We start from the raw sequence: 24,693 nt of genomic DNA, 5'->3' as shown, positions 1-24,693 counted from the left end.
GCCTGCCAAAAGAAAAAAAAAAAAAAAGGCTCTGGCCTGTACAACTGAGTGTTACCGATCTAAAAGGTGCAAAATCCTTCCTGTGCAGATGTGTCATCTTGCACCATCACTTACAATTACTATGGAAAGATAAAGCAGAATGGAACAGATTTGCTCTCACCTAGCAATGCTATTATAAAAAATAAGCAGATCTAAAGAAAAAAGACTGACAACTGTTCTGTAGTAGCTCTTCTTAAGGGTTACTGCAGTGAGACTCACTGAGAAAAAGCAAGCAACCATATAAGAATAGCTAACCATTTTAATATATAAGTATGCCAATAGTAGCAAGCGCTATACAGTAGAAAAAAGCAGAAATATTCTCAGCAATGCTCCCTAAAAAATTAAATATTCACTGCTACAGTAGCCAACTTTTGAAATTCAAAAATCCACATTTTGAAAATTTTCTTAGTGTGGTAAATTTCTATTTGCACTGTTCACTAATCTACAAACGGTAAAGAAATTGATAAACCAAAGCCAGTGAGTACAGAAAAACACACCATTTGCACTAAACAGTTATCATAATTAAAAGCAATACACAGAAACCCCAGAACCTTTCAAACCAAGAACCTCTGAAATGCACACACACGAGCAAACCTACACCTCTTGCCGGATAAATAATACACAGCTCCCCTTTAAGTACCCAAAATCAGACAAAAAAACAAAAAACAAAAAAACCTCATGCACAAATTCTAACACATCAACCTCATCAGCCAAATGCAGATCCACTAATCACAATTACCAACACCAAAAAATTTAAAAAATAGTCATAATTTCCAACTTCCATTTCTGCAACCAACAGCAGCGGCTGGCAAACATCTGCACCCCTCTCAAATATTGCAGCACTGAGCTGGCTACTGCTGTGTGGAATAGTTGTTATGCAGGAGAGGCCGCTGCAGCTCAGAGACGACACACAATACCTCAAGGCAGACAGCAGTCTATAGAAATTCAAATCCCCAGTAAGAGGATTTACCTAGAAGGCAGTGTTCTGAATGTTAAAAACTAACAGGCTCTTCTCAAGGGCTGCGGCTCAAGGCGCAATCACAGAATCGTTTAGGTTGGAAAAGATCAGCCAAGCCCTAAATCACCTTGATTTGTAGCCATCTGTAATTGCAGAGTTATCTGCAGCCCATTCCATCTCCTCTGGAGTCCTTGACTTGCCTCTGATTGTGGAAACAATTCCGAAGATAACCTTTCCAAGGATGAGAGGTACAGTGGATTCCATATAAAGAGAACTGATGAAAGCACTAGGTCTGGTAGTAAAGTAACAGTAATCTGATGCTGATTTAGGTAACTTAACATGCTTTCCCTCACAGAATTAACACCGATTCTTTCAAATGTAACAGGCAAGTACACAAGGTTTTGTTGTTTCTTTAATCAATAAATGACAAAAGCAAAACGAACCCTTTTCTTTCAGTGCAACATTTTCAGTACTGTCTCTGTTTACATGCAAACCTGAGACCTCTGTAGTGATTCTAGTCCCTCCTCCTCTCCAGGGTGACATCAGCAAGTTTAATAGCTCTGGCTCTGCATAGATTCAGCAAGCAAGGCAAGCCATCATCTGAAACCTGACAATCCTCACCGACTTACCACGAAGGAAAGCTCCATCATGACTCAGTAAAATTCTGTCAGGAGATGGCTTTTTCTGCCTGTGTGACCTAGGTGTGATGCCCGTGCTGCTCAGAGCAGCTTTTGTTCCGATAAGTAGGACACGGAGAGCCTTGTGTAACCAGCTGGGGCAGGGTGCCAAGCCTCCATTTGCCAGGCATCTCTGGGACCAGGGGAGAGGGTCAGGAGAGGACACGCTCCATGTGCTGCTACAGCAGCTCATCCTGCTGCTCTCCACTGCCTTCTGAGCTCAGAACAAATTCAGCTTGCAACAGAAAGGTTTGTGCAGTGTAAACACTCAGGTACTTTTGTCCAACGTTAAAAAAAAAAAAAAAAAAAAAAAACAACTTACAGACGGGAGACAAAAAAAAAAAAACTTGCTGGAGGACAGAAGGAACAAAAGCCACTGATACATATACAATGAATAGCAGCAGTGCGCTCTGAAAAATCTCTTGTTCTGACAAGCTCTAAGAGAAAAATTACTTTCAAACAGAAAGATCATCCAAGTTGTATTTTTGCAAGCCATAAAAAGGGCTGCATCTGAATTTACTGCCCAATATCTTACATAGTGATTTTCACAAAGCTATCTCAACACTCCCATTTGCCTCCACCTTTTATGCATTATTTCTGTAACATCAGAATTCAGCTGTTCCTGTGCTGACAGCCTGAAAGACTGCCAGCAGCAAGAGAACGTCACGGGGAAGGGGATGACTGGGAGTCTGCAGCCACTGCCGCAGCACCATGGAGCTGATCTGCCCTGAGCCGGGGTCGTTCCAGGACTCAGCCTCCAGCCCCCACAGCTGCCCAGGCTGCACAGAAAGCTCAGCTCAGTCCACAACCTGTGGCTACACTCTTGAGTATTTCTGTGTGCCCTGAATGCCAACCTCGCAGTTACAGCTACACCTGATAAAAGTGGATCTATCCGGATGGAGATGCCTCTTAAGGAGAAGGTCCATGAACGAAGCTCACCAGAATCAATGAATATCCTGAGTTGGAAAGGACCCACAGGAATCACTGAGTCCAACTCCTCGTCCTGCACAGAACCACCCACGAATATCACATCATGTACCTGAGAGCACTGACCAAACACTTCTTGAGCTCTGCCAGGCTGGTGCTGTGACCACTGCCCCGGGGAGCCTGTTCCAGTGCCCAGCCACCCTCTGGGCAAGAACCTTTTCCTAATACCCGACCTAAACCTGCCCTGACACAACTTCAGGCCATTCCCTTGGTCCTGTCACTGCCCCCACAGAGCAGAGATCAGTGCATGCTCCTCCTGTTCCACTCACAAGGAAGCTGTAACTGCAGTGAGGTCTCCCCTCAGACTCCTCCAGGCCAAACAGACCAAGGGATCTCAGCTTCATATGGCTTCCCCTCACTTCCCCATATTTATTGCCTTTGGCCACTCTCCAATAGCTTCATGTCTTTTTTCCATTGTGGTGCCCAGAACTGCCCCCAGTACTCAAGGTGAAGCTGCCACAGCCCAGAACAGAGCAGGACAATCCCCTCCCTTGCCTGGCTGGCGATGCTGTGCCTGATGTCCCTCAGGACAGGGATGTCCCTCCTGGCTGCCAGGGCACTGCTGGCTGATGTTCAACTGGCCATCAACTAGGACACCCAGGCCCCTTTCCACCATGTCATTCCCCAGTCTGTCCATACACCCAGGGCTGCCCCATCCAGCCAATAAGGATACATAAGGATATTGGTTGTCCCACCGATACCCTCAGATTGAATGCTCAACTTCTGAACCACCTATTCCTCTTCCCATGGTGTGTTCTTCCCCACCTCCCACATGACTGAAGATGCCACACAGCACGGTAATTCAGTTTTAGCACCTACTCCTCTTTGTAATCATGGCATTTCTAACATACACCTGTGATTGTCTTTTACAGGAATTAGTCAAAAACCCTCTTTGTAATAATGGCATTTCTAATATACACCTGTAATTCTCTTTTACAGGAATTAGTCAAAAACCCAAGTGAAACTAGGTAAGAGAGAATAAAAGTGAACACCCTGTAGGGCAGACATAGTGGTATCATTATCCACTGTCAAAACCAGTCACACTAATAACTCTCCTGCAGTTTTGTTACACTGCCATGCTGCATTAAAAAACTTCCATGGATTTATTCTTGTATGTGTCTTTCCACCACTGACATATGCAAACTACCAAGACTAAGAGAAAAATTTCAATCCCAAATGCTGCTTTCCAACCACTTACATTTTTATTGAAATTATCTTTTGATTCATTTCATTTTGCTCGCCATAAAAAACACTTCACTTTTGTGTGTGAAGTGCCTGAAATCTTGGATATCTGACTTGCAAGAGCCAAAGCCCTTCAACTTGTTTTTTATCTAAAAAAGCAACTATTCCTTGTAGAATTCAAGACTTAAAACTAGACATAAGAAACTAAAACATCTCATAACCACATGTATTTTGACTAGCTATTTTTAATAACTGAAATACATAAGGTTTCAATGTCTGTTTAAACTTAAAAATTACTAGTTTAAGCCCATTCGAGAAAGATAACTGGGTGGTAAAACAGCACATGAAGGCTCAAAATCAGGAATTTTCACTTTCCTAAATACTTGTTTACTTATTACTCAGAGAAAGAACATAAAACATGAATGATATGTCTGTAAGACTTTTGTGCTAGCATGTAATAGCTGCACTAGCTAAAAATATCTTTCGTAAGTATATATATATACAGGAGAAATATTTGAATAAGTGCTGGAAAAGTGTCTGACTGACTATAAATAAATACTTCAAGCTGTTCATTGGTACATCAGCATTTAATTTCTTTATATTTCATGCATATTCATACAATTCATGCACATTTTAATTCTTTTGCAGCCTTTTTCTTATCCTAATATAAGCAGCATGTCTTAACATTACTAACAAATGAGAATCTTTAGAAGAATAATTAAAAAATTAAAATTATATTTAAATTGATGATTTACGGGCAAGATGAAAGCATAAGCCTGAAGCAAACTACTGGAATAACTGTTTTGTGTATAAAGAAGGAGGATAAATTTCTGTAAGTGAAAGACAGAATCAGTATTTCTGCTAAAAGGCAGATAATTGAAAACATGAGAAATTGAGTTCTCACTCTTCTAAAGATTTTTTTACTGGGTACAGGTTGCACCTGTAATAAAACCAAATAAAATTCCCAAAGTAAAACATTGCTTTGTTTGCTATAAACCAAGCTGCTTGTGTCCAGCATTCCCACTGACCACCCATTAAAAAAACCTACCCCACAAACCAAACAAAATCCAACAAAACCCACACAATTTCCCTACCACGAATCTCCAAACAAAAGCAAACAAAGCTTCCCCTCATAAAACCAAACCCTCAGAAAATCTGCCCCCTGGCCCCCGCTGTTCCCTCAATGTTATCAATCTAATAAATATAAAAAACAAAGACTTCTTTTCTCCCTTAAGCATGAATTCTGCACGCAGAGGGCTTTCGGGATCACGGCTCTAAATCCCCACTAAAACCACAGGACTTCAACAGCACCAAGCAGGATGAGCACCAGAAGGTTTCCCACAGCTGTCACCTGGTGCTCAGCTCCCAGATCTCAAAAGGCTCTGGAGCAGTATGTCATACAGCAATGTCCTCCAAAATTCTCTTTGAAATCTTTCATTCCCATATATTTTCTAGAAATTGTTGAACATTCAACAGCACTTAAGAGAAGAACTGAGACACACATGCGAGAGAAGATTATTACATGCACCTATAAAAAAAGGAGGCCAAATTAAAAAAAAAATATCAATAAATAGGAAAATGACCATGACAGGAAGTGACATGCCAGAAATAATGTGGCATGAACCCAGAAGTATGATTATTTTTTCCAACTACATTTACCCAATGAATAAAAAGATACATTACATTCCTAGAGATTTTGCTTTATTCTCCTTTCAGATTATCACAGTGCCATCATAGCTACCACCATGGAACACAGTATTCCTTGTGTCATTTGTAAGAAACAGTGAACAGGAAAGGGGCAGCAGAACACAGTAAACTAATAAAGCTGGACTGTGAGACAAACCTCAGTAGCATGGTGTTGCTACAGTTATCAATATACTAAAAAGAAATCCTTCCCCCAAGTCACTGTCAGTTAATTTTGGAATTAATTATACTTTTCTGATGAATGGGGCAAATTCAGCTTTCATGTCACCTCTGAAGGTAACACTGCCCAATCTGCCAGGTTACACAAGGACTAGTTTTTTTTCAACCAGAAGGGACACTTTTTTTCCCTTAATGTAAGCCTGAAGGCCAAGTAATTTTCAACAGCATTGGTGTTGCAAGAGTTTATGGCAATGGGGTAACAGAGAAAGTCAAGGATTCTCATAGTAATTTGCAAATCTTAACTGCAGAACAGGCAAAACCAGTAATTGATTTTGAAGAAACACTGGGAGTTGATTTTATGCTTGTTAAACAGCACTCCAGCAATTATCTTGATCATCAACATCTTAAAATAGTAAAAATTAATTTTGTGCTTAAACTGCTTACATAAAATACAGATGATTTATGTTAATGCTTTAAAATTGTGAAAAACGTGGAATACATGACCTTCAGACTTCCATCTTCCCCCTTTGCCTGAAGACTCTTACAGACAATGCCTCTCACTGACAATGACTCATCTGTTGGCAATGGTTTATTCTTAGCAATTACAGACTTAACATGAATGTTTAAATACCATCAAAAACATTATGATATTTCAAAGTAGTTTAATGCGACGTTGGTACAATCTGTGAAATCCAGAGCAGCCACAAGCGAATACCAGATGAAAAAGCTACTTCCACTTTCTGCCTCCATGTGAACAGGGAGCTCAAACTGGGCCAAGAGCCCCAGGAAAAAGGTCTGTGCTCAAGGCCACAGGCAGGCTGCATCCCAACCCCCTTAATTACTCTCTAAAATCCTGCATCCTTTTAAAAAGGTCCACAAAACCAAAAAGGCACAACAAGACAATTTTGTCTTTCTTATCTTTCTTTTGTTCGAAGATGAAATACTCTGTGTCTCAGAGAATGAGACAGACATTGTGTGAAAACATCTCTTCACACTCTTTCTTCACATCCCTTCCCCATTTTACCCTCCCCATGCTTGGGCATAACCAGCGCACCAGCACTTCACTTCATTCTCCTCACTAAGGGAGCATTTTCTGTTTTGCCTCTCATATTCTTGTCACTCAGAGTTCTGGTTTAAGGTGTGTTTTTTTTAAATCACAGTCAGATTGCCTCTTAAAGAAGCTACAGCCCTGTTCTACTCAGTTTTCCCCTCAACTGACACATTGTGGTGTTGAACTGGTAAGTTTCAATCAGCAACACTTTGTTTTCAAACCAAGTAGGTAAGTCCTTGGACTGTACCTTAACTCCACAGCTGAGCTGAACTAAAAACAGCTCTGAGTATTTGAGACAGAGTTCCACCAGGTCTTTTGCTCCTCACTGTTATTCTTTACTAAGGATTGCAACCTCCATTGCAAAGAAAACCAGAAACTCTTCTTCAGGTATCTCAGTTCTCGTTACGTTTTGAACCAGAAGGGGTAAGTCAGCTCTGTCCTTCCCATTCCATCAACCTTGCACTGGATGTACCAACCAGGCCATCTCAAGCTGAGATGGCTCAGACTGCTGATCCATCTCAGTCTGCAAATGGGGAAAGGCAAAAAAATGAAAAATCCCTCGATTCAATGTGGCTGAGAGTGCTGAATGAGGCAATCAGGATTGCAAGGTAGAAAATGAGACAAACTTTTAGGAACAAGCTGCAGTTATACTGCTTTAAGAAAAACATGAAACCATCTTTAATGCAAACACTCATGTTCATTTCACCATCCTTTGAAGACCATCCCTCTGCCCCAGGGTAACCTGCTTTTGTTGTGGCCATTTGTTTTTTTAAGTGACTTAACCACATGCCACATAAAAGCAATGGAATCATGATCATTTTTCATTTTAAAAGATTAATTTATTTCTGTTTTCAGAATACTACTTTGGTGTTTTTCCCATTTGTAGCTGGTGTTTTGAAAACTTGGAAGTTCGGTATACTCAAAATCCTCATGGTAACTGATTTGTTTTGCAAAGTTGTGAACATCAAACACAAGAAATTATTTAGACTGAGTTATCATCATATTTATTTAAACACCTGATTCACTGACAGAATTTCAAATTTTATGGCACAGCAGAAAAAGGTTATCTATTTCTTGATCAATTTATACCAAAAATTAAAATCATACAATCAACTAGGTTGGAAAAGACCTTTTGAGATCACTGAGTTTCTTCTACTACTTGATTACAAGACGACCACCTCCTTGTAAATTTAATCTTGTTTCCTCCCAGCTTCTTTAAAAATAAAACCAAAATGTACTTCAGCACTACTTTTATTCCATATATATCATGACATACCAAATCTGTGCCAAAGCACAAGGAAATAGGATCACCCAAGCTCACACATAATCCCTTTCTCAGCAGTGATCTACCTCTACCTCTCCTTGCTCTCTTTCACCATTCATTGCATGGAATCTTTTCTACTCCTCTGCAAAATTTCCAACTCCACCAGCCTCTGTAGGTGAAACCTTGGGCTCTAAATGAAAAGGGAAGCCTGGGGAGAGAACTGCTTCCCTCCACCAAAAAAACTGAAAGGAAAAATTTAGAGTAACACTCTACTCTTTCAAATCATGGACAATGTGATTCTGAACCCAAGAAACCCAAGAAAATAACCTGCCAAGAAAAGAAAGCCATAACATTCTTGAAAACAAAAGACTTACTGTTTTCAATGATTTTCAGGGAAGATTAATATGCAGAATGTGTTTACAAATTGCACTTAATTACAAAATTCTCAGCCCTGCAGGTGTATTTCCCACCACATGCAAGTCCGTTAAAAGAACTCTTCCTTTTTCCAAGACACGTAACAGCTAAATTTAGAGGCCAGGAAGGAAAGGACATGTGGGTAGAGTAGAAAATGGGAAGAGGAAAAACATGGGCAGATGTGCTGAATGGAGTGAGATAAAATGTCAGATTACAATCAGAGACCAGAAAAGAATGTAAATAGTAAGGAATTTGAAGAAGTACAGAAGAAACGAAGCACTGTGTTATCATAAACCATTTCCAACTGATTAGCCAGAAACTGCTGCCTTAGAAACTGACTCTCAAGCCAGGAAATAAAAAAAATAATTAACTGCTAGAAAAGTAACAATTATATTAAGAAGACATCATTTTGCATAAAAACTTTCTGGTTTACAAATTCCAAGAACTTCCAGTTTACACCAGGGAATCTGGGGAGTGGAGGGAAGGAATATAAAAACAAAAACTCAAATAATCCAAGTTGGTTTTTTCCCCCTGAGCTTTCAGTACAACCTCAGTCTCCCCCAAAGTCCACTGTTTTAACAAGAGCCCTACACCAAATTTTTCATCTGGAGTGTAGCACCTCACACATCTCAAACCTATCTTTCTTCTGTTTAGGCTAAGACACTTCACATTAAAGCACTTCAATTTCTATAGCAGGTGGTCTGTGACTGTTCTGTGCTTATGCATTCCTTGCAGCTTTTTAAGATGCAACACACGACTTCTAAGAAATAGTAATTCATTTTGAAAGGAGTTAAACCTACCTTTAAACTAGACTCATAGTCTGTGTTCACTTTGAACATAAGCCCAAGTCGCAAATGAATTTCCTTGGCTCGACAAAAGCTGGGATCAACATAAAGCGCCTCCTGAAATGCTTTAATTGCCCTGAAAGAAAAACACAGATTTTAAAAATGATGTTTTACTGAAGTTATTGCTCTATAATCAATGTTTTTTGTATCGCTAACAAAGTGGATCAGAAAGTATTGTCACAGAAGAAAGTAACAAAATAATAGTTTACATGTAATGTTTTTGGTGCATGGCTTTTGATTCTTCAAGGATTGGGTAATTTTGAACTCCAGGTATCCTCATGTATTTGGAAGTCCAATCTTTTCTATTAATTTAGAGAAACTAATTTGTTGCATGAAATACACTAACATATCTGATATTTCAGAGAGGATGACTCACAAATTAGTTACAAATTCAGTGCAAGTTCACTTACAACAGCCAGGCTGCTTTTGATTCCAGCAGTGCAGACCCCCAAGCAGCAGCACAGATCACACACATCTCCTCCCACTGCACCTACCTGCTCCTTCTTCCACTTTCTCCTCCCTTTCCTAGCACCAGTGCCATGCAAGAACTCAGATAATACCAACTGCTCCATTACTTCCAAATGCAGGCATAAAAGCCTGCCAGCTCCTCACACAGGAACTTCCCTTCATATTCCCATGATATGTGAAGATGGCTCAGATTCTACTTCCTTACCTTCAAATCCTCTCTCTATTTTTCCTGTTCATGATGGCACCACACCAGATAAAACAGAAATTCCATCTAACAACTCCATCTTGGAGCAGACACAAAGTGACTCTAAACCAGACTGTTTTGCCTCTCAGGCCACTGCATAAAACTAGGCCAGCTGAAATACAACTAAAAGATAATACAACTCAAGTCACAAAGGAATTAAAAAAGAAGCTAAGTCTCATTGTTGCCTGAAATCCAACGACAGGAATTTTGTTTCACCCTTTCTGTACACCACTGGTCACACGAGAAGAGAAATCAGAACCAGCCTCTCTCAGGGTAGATTTGAGCTCCAGGCCAGAGAGCACAATCCCTTCTGCTGCCCCTGGAATGCCACAGGTGGGTGCCAAGGGGGCAGCTGACAGAGCAGCCTGTGTGGAGAACTGGACCCACTGTGGAGCAGCACAGGGACATGGGGCAGGGATTAACTCCAGTGCTTAAAATCACTCTCTTAAGGCACATTGATTTAATTCCTACTCTCCAAGTACAGTATTATTTGTAAGGACAAAAGGTTGGTTAGCAGATGCAATGCAAAATTCAACAAACATTTTTCACAGACGTTTTTACTTATGACACACATAAATTATCATTTCTGAATCCTTCAGCAAAAACACTTCTGCTCTAAAATTGTTACAGGCTTTTTTCTTACCAATGGCAAAACAAGCCAAAGGCACAGAACTTCCTCTAGACAATGCAACTGCTATGTACCTGAAGCATTATCTAACTTTTTATAATAGAACTTCAGAGTAGATAGGCTTAAAAAAACTAATAAATTTTTACCGTGGAACTGAAGCTTCCTCTACTACAATCCTTCATGAAGGCTCTTCTTACCCAGTACCCTACTTCTCTGCCAGCATATGGAAAATGAGCACGTGAAGCACTGAAGAAAACTGCACCAGAGCTAAGCTCTCTCACATCTCATCTAAATTTCCCTGAAATCCTGTGGTGGTGGTGGTGAATCACAAAACTCCTATCTACACTGAATTCATAACAAAGATCCTTGTCTCGTAACACCATGCTCATCTTCATCATCTACAAAAACAGAGATCAAACTGAAAGGCCAAAGACTGGGCTGATCACTATGTACCAGCACAGATTTTAAGCTAGGCTTTTGCTATGCCAGAAGGTTCTATTATTGTGTATTTAACTTCTGGTTGTAACTCTAATATGGGCACCAGGTATGTTATCCACTGGTATTTAAAATCCATTACCTGTATCTTGTTCAAAGACAACATCCTAAGTCCCAAAAAGGAAGAAAACCACTGTCTATGATTCCAATCAAAGAGAAGACAAAAACTGGGAATGAAGACATAGCAGTTCTATAGCACATCACACAGTGAGACCACACTAACACACTGTAAACTTCATTTAGCTCCTCATTTAGCCATCCTTGCTTGATCAGAAAATAGTATTTCAATATTCCCCCTATGTCATGTCCCCAACTGAAAAGATCAAAAGATCATCAAAGAAAAGGATTTCTAAAAAAGTTGAAGAGAATCTGAGTGCAACAAAAATATTTCTGTAGTCTCTTGCTTACTGAACAGGAAATATTAATCACTGACACTGTTGAGCAATGGAGTAAAACAAAGCCAAAAGTATAATTAAAAACTTTCCAGGACAGTTTTCAAATTTAGTCTCAATGTATACTGTCCTTCATTCAAAAAAACAAGAATGTTGCCTACCCCAGTCTTTCAGAGGAGGACAGCACTTAAAAACCAGTAAATTATCACCAGTAGACAAAAGGGAAGACTGTGTCACATTTAGCTCAGCAACTGCTAGTCACAGAGACCATGCTTTGAGTAAAGTTTATCTCTGCACAGACTAAACTAACTAAAACTCAAATTCTACCTTTTACTTCAATCTAGCGTTAATTCCATATTGGTCTTACAATTTGTAGTTTTTTTCCAGGATGACATGCATGAAAAACAAAAAACAGAAACTACTTCCACCACTGTGAAAAGGGGCATCATGAAAATTTCCTCAATGAAGTGATCTGAAAGAGCATTTTCAACATTTTTTACCAGTGGTAGGTACTCATGTCTAATTCAATAACTACAACCTCATTTAAATACTCAGTAGAAATTTTATAGAATAAAATACTCAAGCTCTGAAGACATTTACTTATTAACTCTTACAGACAGACAAGCAACTTTACATCACAGCTGAATTAATATTGATGTAATTTTGCCTGCAGGAAACATTTAAACAAAATAGCAACGTGCTCACAATTACCAGACACATCAAGGACTATAGCAAAAACCTCTGCCTGTTTTCCACTGCCATGCCCAGAGCTCCAGACTCATTCCCTTACTGTCAAACAGCAGAACATCTGCAGCAGCACTGACACCCATTCCACAGCTGGGCCTTCCAGACACAGCAGGAGTCACTTCCTTCTTGTATAGATCTTTGTTTACTCTCAAACATCTCTAATCCCATTTCTGTTCTCTGTCCAAGACTACATAAGAAAGATGCAGGTCTGGAGGATCCAAGGCATCCCAGTTATCCAGATGTTTTCCCTCGAAGCTCTTGTATGGATTGACCAAAACCAAAAGTGCAGATATAACCCAAGAGCTTCCTTCAGGGCTGATGGCACAGAGCCTTCCCCAAGACAGTTTGGAGTCTCCTCCACTAATTAAGTGCCCTCCATGCACAGACAGAACTTCTCATCTCACTCCTCCAGCAGACTAAACATGTATCAGTCCAAAGGAAAAACTATCAAATGAAAGGCCAGGAGCTCTCAAACTGCAAAAATAAATTACAGTCATCTGAATTCAGCAAGAGAGGACTTTCCTTTTGTTCTCTGATGATACTGCAACCTGCATGGTGAGACAATGCTGGTTAAGTCTACTAGAATTTATTGAAATTAAATAAGGATTTTCTCCAAGGATGAGGACATTTCTCTTAGCAGGCAGGGAAGGATATCCTAACACTTAACAAAATGGGAAAGCAGGACTGGAAAACAGACACTACAGAGAATGAAAAGCACCTCTGGACTTTCATTTTACACAGCACTGCTAGAGCAATTCAGGAAAAATAAAAATGACATCTCCAAATCAAGACTGCCAGAATCAATACTGCAGCTATTGTCCCACCCATTAATCTATACAACAATGCCTTCCATTATGAAAGTGAAGAAACCAGGTGAATAATAAATAGATGATTATATTAAACATCTAGCAAACTTTCATAAGACTTTTACTGGATGGTTTTGCTTGAATAGACCACGAATAAAATCAGCTTTGTACTGGGAAAAGAATAAAATAAAAGAACATCAATTTAACTATTCAGAAGCTATCACTTTTGTATGTTTCAAACAAAACCCATGAAAACCAGAGTGAGCGTACAAAATAAAAGAACCTAACATTCTAATGTCACTTGATGCAGTTGGAGTGTAACTTTCTTTTTTTTTTTTGTTCTTACCCGCTTTCAATTTTCTGACCACCTACTTTAAGCCTCACGTCATTTCACAGCCTAATGAAAGGGATGTGAGGCTATCATGGACAAATTTCTATTTGAAACTCATAATCACAGTTTGAACATAAACAAAGAGTTTATGAAACACTTTTACAGTCTTTAGTTACAACTCTTCTGTCCAGAGGACTGCAACTGCTGAATAGCAAAATATTTAGAGCAGCAAAGTCTTTTAAACATTTCTCTAGAACAGCAGCTGGGAGCAGGTTTTTTTCATAGCATTGGCAGAGTTTTCACCAATCCAAGAGCAGTTTGCTATGAAATCACAGCAAGATAAGATAGTGAAAAGAAAGTTAACTGTGCACTTTGTTGCAGGTTAATTGCTACATGCATGTGCACTCTACATGTACAGTCCCATTATATATACCTGAAAAATATATATCTATGTATTAATCTGAAACCTGAGAAATGTTTGACAAAGCAGTATCTACAGACTGTGTGTTTAAATTCTTAGAGGTCTCCATTTGGCAGTGTGCATTCCCTCACACCCCACTATATACATGACTTTCTGTGTGGAGGAACCCAGTCAGAAGCAGAAATGTTGGTTTTAGGTATTTTTATATCTAGATATTGAACAGATGATGACAGTACTTCTGCTTTGGAAAGGATCAGGGCATAGAGGGGTCAGGAAGTTCCACTCAGGAAGGATTGTTTTCCACAGCAGTCTTTAGTCATGATGGAGGTGAGGAATAGAGTCTGGATCATCTCCTGCAGGTCTGGCTTTTTTCAGGGTCATTTTTCTGCACTGCTGAAGGACTGAGCTTTCTGTAACACTCAGCTTCTACAGCTGGTAAGGAATCCCTGAACTGAGGAGCCTCAGGGCAAAGAGCCCAACTGGGGCTATCAGGGTGACTGATCTCAGTCTCCTGTCAGGTGTTCCTGAGGAATCTGGAGCCTCTCTCAGTTGTCCAGCAATTCTGAGGAATCTGGAGCCTTTCTCAGCTGTCCACTGAAAACACTGCAGGCTGGCCTTGGAGCACCACAGTTACTACAATGGGATCCACAGGGTGTGAAATTCCATTTCAGGACACAACGTCAGAGCCTGGGCTCCATCTTTTCATCTTGATGGAAGTCAGTGGAATCAGGAGATGATATACCAGTCAGGCTCAGAATTTTCACTAAAGTGGAGAAAAAATTTGGTATCCAAGCCACTACATCTGGGTGCAGGTATTTCACAGAAATGAAGGACAGCTTTGCACTAACTGTTGAAATTCTTTAATAATGTTCAATCTATAAGACAGCTATGGAGGGCATGAAATTATTAAAGTTATGTGAATATCTCATTCTACTGGTTTTCTACTCTGAGAAACAGGGAAACAACAGTAAAAATGGACCAACCACTTACTGCTTGATGATAAATGGTGTAAAAGAAGGAAGTATCAAAATTTCACATCTTTCAGACCTCATTTACTGTAGTTGATTCAATTTATGGAGGTAACACCTTATGGCACATCTTACTGTAATAACTGTGTGAAATAGGTTTGGTCTGATCACACTATTGCAGCGTTCATGGGTAACACCTTATGGCACATCTTACTGTAATAACTGTGTGAAATAGGTTTAGATGATCACACTATTGCAGCGTTTATATATATGTTGAGGACTTTTAATTCTTACATGAACAGTTAAACAAAATCACTAACATAAAATGATGTAGCAGCTAAGATTTGTACTTGATGCTGCAATGTTGCTCTAGCATATAACAATATGTACAATACTGAATGACAGTGAAATGCATTAAGAGTCTTAGAGCCAATCCAACACATCCTTTCATGAAAGCTGGAAAACTTTAAAATAATATAAAATATATGAACATTAATTCTAAAGCTGATCTTATTCCCACTTACTTTTTTTATTATCCCTGTTTATATGGGACATGAAAAAACCTCAAATATTTCTCACCCCTTTCTTTTAGGAGGCCTATGTACTTCCCTCTTGTTAAAATCTCTGAATATCTGAAGCAGTGGTGTTAAAAAAAAAAACAGTTCATGGATGAATCAGAATAAATAAACCACCTTAAACAGTCTTGAATACATGAACACTCTTCCTCGGCCTGCTAGAAATATCAAGATCCATTTCCTCTATGAGCATAAACAGATGGAATAAATGCAGCAGGAAGGCAGATTAGCATTTCACTCTGGAAGAGGACTCTCCTGGCAATCTGTGAGAGTTCTGTGGAGGATTAAGGTCTTCAAAGAACACCTATTGTAAATTACTTGCTATCATCTCCAAGGCTATTGTAATTTTGTCACAACTGAACACCAACAACCCCATATCCCTCTGCTCTTGGCCCCAAAAAATCACAGAGAAGGGGAAAGAAAGGAACTCAAAGGGACTAAAAATCAGAACTGCACACAAAAATGTAAGATTTTGCCTACATTGGATTTTCTTCCTTTAAAAATTCCACTCAGTATTTTCATTATACACAATGACCGTAGCACCACGCTATACCTAACTTTGTTGTATGAATAAAATGGAGAATACAGTTGTTTTTCTCAACCTCAATATGAGATCTATGTGCAGTTCTTTAAGTTAGGACATCAGCTTACACTTGTGCTGTCAACAAGTGAAGAAAAATCTAAATTAATTCAAAGCTCTAATTTGTAAATACTAAATAGCATGATCTGCTGATAGCAAAAGCCAATGTTGAACAGGTGGCTTTTGAAAAAATTAATTACTCTAAATCTAACTGCTTTGTCTTATATTATCTTACAGTTTATCTACCATTTCACAGTGCAAACTGTAACAAGATACAGCTTGTAAGAAATGGTGCACAAAATACTTTTGAATGCTAAATGATGAAGACAAAACTATGTAGCAACCAGAATGTTCTGAAACTTGGTAAAATTCAACCAAGTGTCATCACAATCTTAAAACAATGGATTCTCAGGCTTTCTGAAAACTTTCTTATTCTCCTCTTGTTAATTAGAATGAAACAGAATTGCATGCCCTGTACAATACAACAAAGGAACAACATTCATTTCACCACTATCAATAAAGAAAGCAGTAAGCTTCAAGATGAAATAAACCATGTTGTGAGGTCATAATTTAACCAGCTTATTCTAATTTGAAGAACAGAAGTTTATACACATTATCCTGAGGAAAGTGTAAATCTTTTGCCTTGGAGATACACAGAAACAATTTAAGGAGAGGGGGAGGAACAATCCTGCTCCTTTGTTCCCAATCATCAGTCAGTGGTCACTCACTGCATCCCTAACTGCTAATTTGAAGAACAGAAGTTTATACACATTATCCTGAGGAAAGCGTAAATCTTTTGCCTTGGAGATACATAGAAACAATTTAAGGAGGGGGGAGGAAAAATCCTGCTCCATTGTTCCCAATCATCAATCACTCACTGCATCCCTAACTTCAATCAGGCTTAGCTCAGTCACACAGTGGAACTTTTAGTGATCAGTCAAGTACTGAAGGCACACTTACTGTACTAACAGTCTCCACACTGAGTGTAAAACAGCACTGACCTAAACACTGCACCTTTCTGACTTTTTCCCCATGAATTATGTTTATCTCCACAGGATTAAACACCAATAAAAGTCTGAGGACCTTTGAACAGAACCCCAGTGACTGAGTCCATTCCATTCACCTCTCTCATCACTGATAAAGTAAAACCAAAACCCCAAATGAAACCCAACCCTCCCCCACCCTCAACAACAGCCCCACTCAGTCCTCAAAGCTCTGGCAGAAATTACAACTCTTTAACCCTGAGTTTTTTTCATCAGATTGAAACACTGATTCCATGTGAGCCTACTCAGATCCAAACCCCTCACCTAACGCAGCTCTGTTAAAACTTCTGCCTACCAAGCAAAATAAAAACAAGCCCCATTTACCACCTCTCTGCCAAGAAGGTTTTTTTAAAGAGGCTTTCCAACAAACCCAGGCCACAGATTATCAATAACAACAATTCCCAAAAGCCTGTTGAGTCATTCTGCTCCATCCCCACTGCTGTATCACGCTAAAGGAGTGCAAATTGTTCTCCCAAAGTGCTTTCCTTCTCATGGAACTGTTGTGGCTGCCCAAGTATGATACAGTAGTACAGATACTGACCCAGGACAGTAACACCTGCAAACACCTTGTCTGTAATAAAATCGAAATTAAACTATTTTATACTCACACTGAACTGAGGGTGACATAATCACACACTGATGGGACACCACACAAAATACTGACACTGTCAGCTTATTCCAACTTACCATTGAAAGGCATTGTAATGGAAGTAGACCAAACCAAGGCCATATAAAAAGGCAGCATTCTGTAAAGGAAAGAAACAGTGTTTAAAACCCAGATAAGAGTGAGCTTCCGATATTTTATGCATCTTTTGATATTCTATTTCCGTTATAAGACAAATAGGTTTAAAATTTGCCTCGAACAGGAAGAGTCAAAAAGAAGCAACAAAAAGACAGACAGACCTAAAAAAAAAAAAAAAAAAAAAACCAAAAACCACTGGTTTTCCATGGTCACAAAAAAAACGGGCTATTTTGGTGGAAGAGTAACTACAATATTCAAGTACTTTTACATCAGAGAAAGTGATGTGCACTGTTCTACTTGTAAAGCAGCAGGGAAGGAAATGATGGAGTAGAAATCTTTGGCAATTTAGTATTAATGAAAAAAAAAATCGTTTATGACCAAGCACCATTTCATAGTCACAATGATTTATACTCACATAAATGAAAACAGAGAGGTACACTCTAATTTCATTGTCTAATGTCTAACACTAATTAAACACATGTGAAAATATGCTTAAGGAGATTTCACTTTTCTGAATACCAAAAAATACAGACCATCAACTTCAAACCATCATGTTTCTTCATCAGTAATCCAATTTCTATTTCCTATCCCCCTATTTGCAAAAGGTAAAAACTAAGCCAAAACAACAAAAACCATTCCCCTTCTGGAAACTCATTTTCCCTCCATTCTCTTTTAATATAAACTATGACTTACTTCCAAAATGAAATTACTAACAATAGTTAATGAATGTTTAACTATCCAGTTCCACAAATAATTATTACATATTTCCTAAATTAGGAAAAATAAACAATTTTCTTTTTCTTTTGCAAAGCTATGCCATAGCACATTTGTTTTTCATTGAGCTAAACAACTCCATTATTTACAGGAGACATTGTACATGCTGCCTAAGACACATTTTTAGGCTTTTCTCATATATAATTCTTATTCTGAGAGACCAGGTATGCATCCCAAAGCTCTGACACATGGACAAGAGCTGGAATTTCAATTGTCAAAGACTGCACTTCAAGATAATCTCCCTGCCACTTGCATGCAGTTCTTTAACAAGTCAAATTTCTAAGGAGTTCCACAAAAAGAATTCTAATTAGGACTTAAACCCAACCCAAATATAAAAGTTATAATCAAGTTTTTCCTACAAATAACTGCTAACCAGAAGACAATTCAAAGAGCAGTATTCATCAGAAACAGGATCCAGTATGCCAATTTCATTATCCCTTATTTGCATCGTCTAAATGCAAATTAAAACCAGTGGAAATGTCAAAGATCCTCTCATGAAGGCAACTGGATCACAGCTTCAGCAACGGACAGCTTCCAGGAAAATGCTGTGGAGTATGAGCAGATACTACAGCAATCAGAGCACTGGAAGATGTTAACAGCAGGAGTGCAGAGGGAAGAGCATAAACAATAAAGAGAACACTTTAATACTGCTGTAAACCCACATTCCTGCTTAATTGAATAAAAGCACAACATGGACATCATAAAGATAAAATATCTCCAATTCCATATTCTGTGTTTTTTACATGTTTTAAGTGTGCTCTGGCAACAGGAAGATCAGGAAGAAGGCAGGCTCAAAAGCTGAGCACACATAATGGCCTGACTGAAAAGCCATTTTAAATGAAGAAGTAAGAGAGATTTTCATGTGTGCAGCATGGCAGCCTACAAAATACAGCCTCCAGGAGCCTTCACTATCTTCAGGCCAGCTTCTTTTTCAGACAGAACTTAACAGGACTGTCCAGTGTCCCCTCTGATATTTCAAATCTCAATAAAGTTTAGATCATTGTAGCAATTGAGAACAACAGCGATCACAAAAATCCTTCATCATCACACTGTAAAATTCAAACAAGATGTGCCCGACAACTAAAAAACTCTTCAATTCACAAAGAATTTGACTTCCTCTTATGAAACCTATTACAATTCACAGTCCAAGAAAGTCAGAGATTCAGAAAAATCTCCCAGATATTTTGATGCTGAGGGTTAACAACAAGCAACTTTCAAGGCAAAAGAGAACCAAGATGCAAGTGATTTATCAAAATGTAATTTATATATCATGTTCACATAAAGCTTATAGATGGTCCTCACAGCACTACAAATAAACCATCACTGTTCTGTCCTTTGCTCTGTGCCTAGTTTTCCCATTTTTCTCTCATTCTCCTTTGGCCTTAAGTCTTTTGAGACTTACCTTACATATATCTTAAGCTGTCGCCCTCTTCTCAATAAAAAACAGGGCAAGATTTTAATATTTGTACCTGTAATACTTCACTTCAAATGTAAAGATGCAAATTCTGAAACATCAGTATGGATCATGAATTCATGTGTTCTGAAATACTATAGTTCTAACCATATCTATCACCATGTATCAACTGTTTGTTATATTAATATCTAATAAGCTAAGATTAAAAAGTATCTTTTAAACTGCATTTGATCGGGGGACTGGCAACAGCCAACATGAAATGCCACCACAGCTTAATGCAGATCAGCACCAAGTGGGATCATTACCCAAATCTTCATCTACAAAATATCCTTTTTAAAATCGTAAGAGTCTGTTTACTAGGAACACACCCCATCTTAAGAAATCAGTTTTCAGTTTCTTCTATTAGTTTTGACAAGTTTCTCCCAAGGAATAGTATTTCATGTGTTCCAGTAAAGATCACCCCTGTGATTTAGTCCCTGCTATAAATAGCTGTTGAGGTAGAATTTAAGGCCTCTTTTTCTCACCAAATATTTTTCAGTAAGAAGCAGAATACAAAATTATCTTATTACAGTCTCTTCCTTGAACTTGCTAATAACCCTCAACATTTATGAAGATCTCATGGTAGCAAAAGGCATTCTTTGGCTACTAACTTGAAATTTAATTTTTATATTTCTTTTGAGTAGAACCTTGGGTGAAAAAAATATACAAACCCACACAGACTGTGCCTCAATCTGAAGCTGAATGCTTGAGGTTTTTTCATTCTACAGCCATGCTCCAAATACAGACAAATCAGAAATGCTATTTCAAAGCTGACATAATTTACATTTTCTATGAACTATCAAAAAATGTTAAAATGTTTCATACCAACCACTAGATGGCTCAAATACCTCTTTCCATTTTCCACGCTTATGCAATTTAAGGAAATTGTCAAGTTGATATTGTGCAGTCTGTTACTTACATGCACTATTTAATGCTGAGCAACATTTCAATTTTATTTTCTAAGAGTGTAGTATACACATTTTGTCAACAGGTAACTCAGAAGATTTGTATGCATCTTTTCATATATATGGTGTGAATAAGCACATGGAAGATTTTTTGGTCTTGTTTGTTTTAAGCGATCAAGACAAAAAAAAATCACCAATGAGAAAGACTCCACCCATCTCACAGCCTTCTATGGAAAGTCAAATAAGTGGTTTGCAGGGTCTTTGAAGCAGAAGATGGAAACAGATCCCCAGCATTCCATGTGTTCTGCTCTCGAGGCATTTCAGGCCAAGTCCACACAAAGCCTTTTCCTCCACCTTTCAAGCGTGCAGCCAGCAGGTCCCACAGAAATACATCAGCCCAGCCCAGCAGTGACAGGGCACAAAAATCCACCTGTCCTGGCCAACAAGTGGCCACCCCACATTCAGATCACAAAGAGCCACCTTGGACTCGCTCTGCCAATGTCCGGCTGCCACATCTGGGTCCAGATGTTTTCCACTAGTAATGCACTTATCTGCCACACACAGCTGAGACCTTGTTCCAGACTCCAAATTGGTGTTTTATAAACACAGGAATTCACTTAGAAGTTATGCTTGCAAATGAAAATCTGTTAGGCACATCTAGAAAGTCAGAGAGTAGAAAAAAAAACATTAAAAACTCAAAACAGTCTCAAGGCAGCATCCAGGCAGGTCCTTGCCATTTAAAAATGAAAAAGATCAGTTTTTGCCATAGTTCCCAGCACCGCTGATTCATAAACATTCCCTAACACTGCCTCTCTGATTTGTGCTGACACAATCATCTTCAGAGTACTACAGCCAACCGGATGCCAGAAGCGATCTGAATTATTAGTATCTAGGTAAAAAGGATTTTTTAACTGGATCAGTTTTCCAGGCAAGTTCATTTCTGGACCCCCATTAACAACAGCATCAGCACAAGTAAAAGACTGGTACATAAGTAAAAGCTCTTTAAGCCTACTCTGCTCCCACCAAAATGTCTACCAAACTTACAAAGACTTCTCAAACATCACTGAAACGTCCAAAGTCACGTGTAAATACTTCACTTGAGAGAAAGCAACATCCATGGGTCAGTACAAGGTGGATATAAACATGAGATACCATCACAGCCTCCTGGCAGCCTTCATGCAGGTCCTTAAGCAGTGACACACAGAGGCAAATGCACCAATTCTCTGGTCCACACATATAAATATCTCCAAGATGGGTGCCAAGAGGAGGTGCCAGACTCTTTTCAATGGCACCCAGCAAAAGCACAAGGAGCAATGGGCATGAAGTAAAACACAAGAAGCTCCACCTCAACACGAGGATGAACTTCTTTCCATGGACGCCCAGCAAAAGCACAAGGAGCAATGGGCATGAAGTAAAACACAAGAAGCTCCACCTCAACACGAGGAAGAACTTCTTTCCATGGAGGTGGCAGAGTTTTGAGCAGCTGCCCAGGGAGGGTGTGCAGTCTCCCTGTCTGGAGACATTCCAGACCCATCTGGACACATTCCTGTGTCACCTGCTCTGGGTGACCCTGCCTTGGCAGAGGGTTGGACTGGATGATCTCCAGAGGTCACTCCAACCCTGACAATTCTGTGATTCTTTGTGACTCTATGGAAAAGGGCCAGATGTAGATAAAATAAACCTTTCATTTAATTAGAAAGTTGATATTTAGGCAGAAATCAGAGTGTATCCCACCATAATATATAATAACCAAAACAGAAGAAAAAAAGTTCCCATGTAGCTGGTTAGTGAAAGAAGAACTATGGAAAGAAGAGGACATTCAGCACCCTTATGAGAGAGATCAGTGACTGCTTTTCACTTGCTTACTAGTGACAGGAATCAAGAAGTCTTTGATGACATATTTAGATCGCCTGCAGCAGGGTCTGACTGCCCAGAGCCACCGGAACCCTGAGCCCTGCCCACATCACACCAGGCTGCACAAGACACACGTGGGCAGGCGGCCACTGATCCTCACGAAACCTAACCAGGAAAACAAAGTTTTACAGTTTATGTCACATCCTGTGGTCACAGGGTCTCGCAGCCACCTGTTCAAACCAAAAGAACAGTTTTTGTGCTTAGACGTGTGATGAATATGTTTATTTCTTTACTGAAATTAGAAAAAAAAAGAAGGAAAGATGAAGTTTTGACACTATAGTGGCTAGTTCTTCCTCCTGACACTACTCAATACATAGTAACAGCTCCCTAGAGAGTTTGTACCAAATAAAATATTCCACGAACAGCTCCAGGCCTTTGGGAGCTGACAGGCTTTAGCACAGAGATTATAAATCCTCAGGAGAAAGAGGGGAGGGTTCAAATAAAATTTGTTTAGATTTGTATAAACATGAAAGAGAGAGCTACCTATCTACACGTGCTGTAAGTTCCAATCACCTGCAAAAATACTAAGATCCCTGTGTGTATGGCAAATTAGGATCATTAGTTTTGTCTTCTTCAAGTTTTATAGTACCTGAAAAATCATCACATTTATAAAGGATTTTTAAATACAGATATCTCTAGCATGCTTGCATGACTCTGCTTCTGGAGCAATAATCACAATATTCCAGAATTTGTTACTGGGTGTGTGTCTGCATCCCAGCAGCCATGTGAAATCAATTAAAATATAAAAGTCATTCCTGAGACAAATAAATACTGTCATATGTAATATCTTGGTAAATAGCTACAAAGTAATTCCTCATTTTCTTGAAGAAGATCTTTTCTGAGAGTAAATATTGCCAAAATACACCTACTACTTCCAGAAAAAAAATTTCTTTCTCAATTCATAAAAAATACCTTTTTTTCATTTGACAGAAAAATTCTCTCCAGAAATTAAGCAGAAATAAGAACAAGGAGAAATCAAGTAAAAATTCTACACCATCTACAAATGGTGAGGTTTTTTTTCCCGTTGTAAGCAGAACCTATCTCTGAAATTACTATGCTGTCTTGGCCATCCTACTCATCTCCTCTTTAGGAAAGACAGTACATTTATCCTTTGCAATTTCCCAGCAGTGCTGCATTTCCACATTCCCTGCAGCTCCCCTATGAATGAAAACTACTCTTTAAACTTTTTTGGAACACAGCAACTCCACCAAAACACTTCTGTCCCTACATTTTCACTCATGGATTGAAACACACATGGCAAGACCTGTGTGAACAAGCTCAAGTGGGAGCATTGTTTTCCTCCAAGTGGCTTTCCAGCACTATCTGTAAACAAAAGCTCCCTGACACACAGGGATGGACAGGTACATCGAGACAAGACTACTGGAAAATTACTGGAACCCACATACAGTAATTAATTCAACAGACATTCATTATTTCAAGCCCTCCTGAATAATACACTGTGTTACAACTACTTCGTAGGGAGCACTGTCCTGACAAAACAACATTAAAGTAACTCAGCTCCTCTTCACTGATGAGGGAATCTATGCAGTTCTGCAAACGACGTATTTCTTTATCCATAAATAAACCTAGGTCCACTGGCAAAAGGGACTTCTAATCAACTATGGTCCCTTCCAAGTTTGTCACACAAACAGCCAAGCAAGTGTCTGAACTGTGATCACTGCTATGGGCATCTGACTTATGTGCCTAAAAATATTTCACTTGATGTAAACATCTTCATTTTTCACTTGGTACAAATATTCTCAATAATTTAAGTATTTTAACAGGAAACAGAATTTTTCTGACATGAGCAAAGTGTTGTGCAACACACAAAGGATTAAACTCACCTTGACAGATATTTTATACAGATGATTCATCTAACCAAATTTAATACTCTCCCTACAGATTCCCTGAATGCTGTTAACAATCA

The 24,693-nt window shown here is 39.0% G+C and overlaps 1 protein-coding gene across 13 annotated transcripts in view; it reads right to left on the bottom strand.

Moving 5' to 3' along the window:
- KDM6A (lysine demethylase 6A) overlaps positions 1-24,693 on the bottom strand; it is a 152,346-nt gene that overhangs the window by 61,498 nt on the left and 66,155 nt on the right. For 12 of the 13 annotated variants that reach the window (XR_005952299.1, XM_041399930.1, XM_041399931.1 and 9 more), the window contains 2 exons: positions 17,666-17,724; positions 9,236-9,356 (listed from right to left, as the gene is read on the bottom strand). Coding sequence is in view for 12 of the 13 variants with exons in the window: in XM_041399930.1 (XP_041255864.1) it covers positions 9,236-9,356; positions 17,666-17,724 (180 nt within the window). In the remaining variant the exon portion in view is untranslated. Of the gene's footprint in view, positions 1-9,235; positions 9,357-17,665; positions 17,725-22,004; positions 22,024-24,693 lie in introns of those variants that run through there. The other variant, XM_041399941.1, reaches the window with a different exon arrangement.

The sequence above is a fragment of the Onychostruthus taczanowskii genome, unplaced genomic scaffold, assembly GCF_017590055.1.
Source record: "Onychostruthus taczanowskii isolate IOZ18803 unplaced genomic scaffold, ASM1759005v1 scaffold17, whole genome shotgun sequence".
Classification (NCBI taxonomy): Eukaryota; Metazoa; Chordata; class Aves; order Passeriformes; family Passeridae; genus Onychostruthus; species Onychostruthus taczanowskii.
Note: the sequence above shows the minus strand (reverse complement) of the source record. Positions and strands in the feature narration are given on the sequence as shown.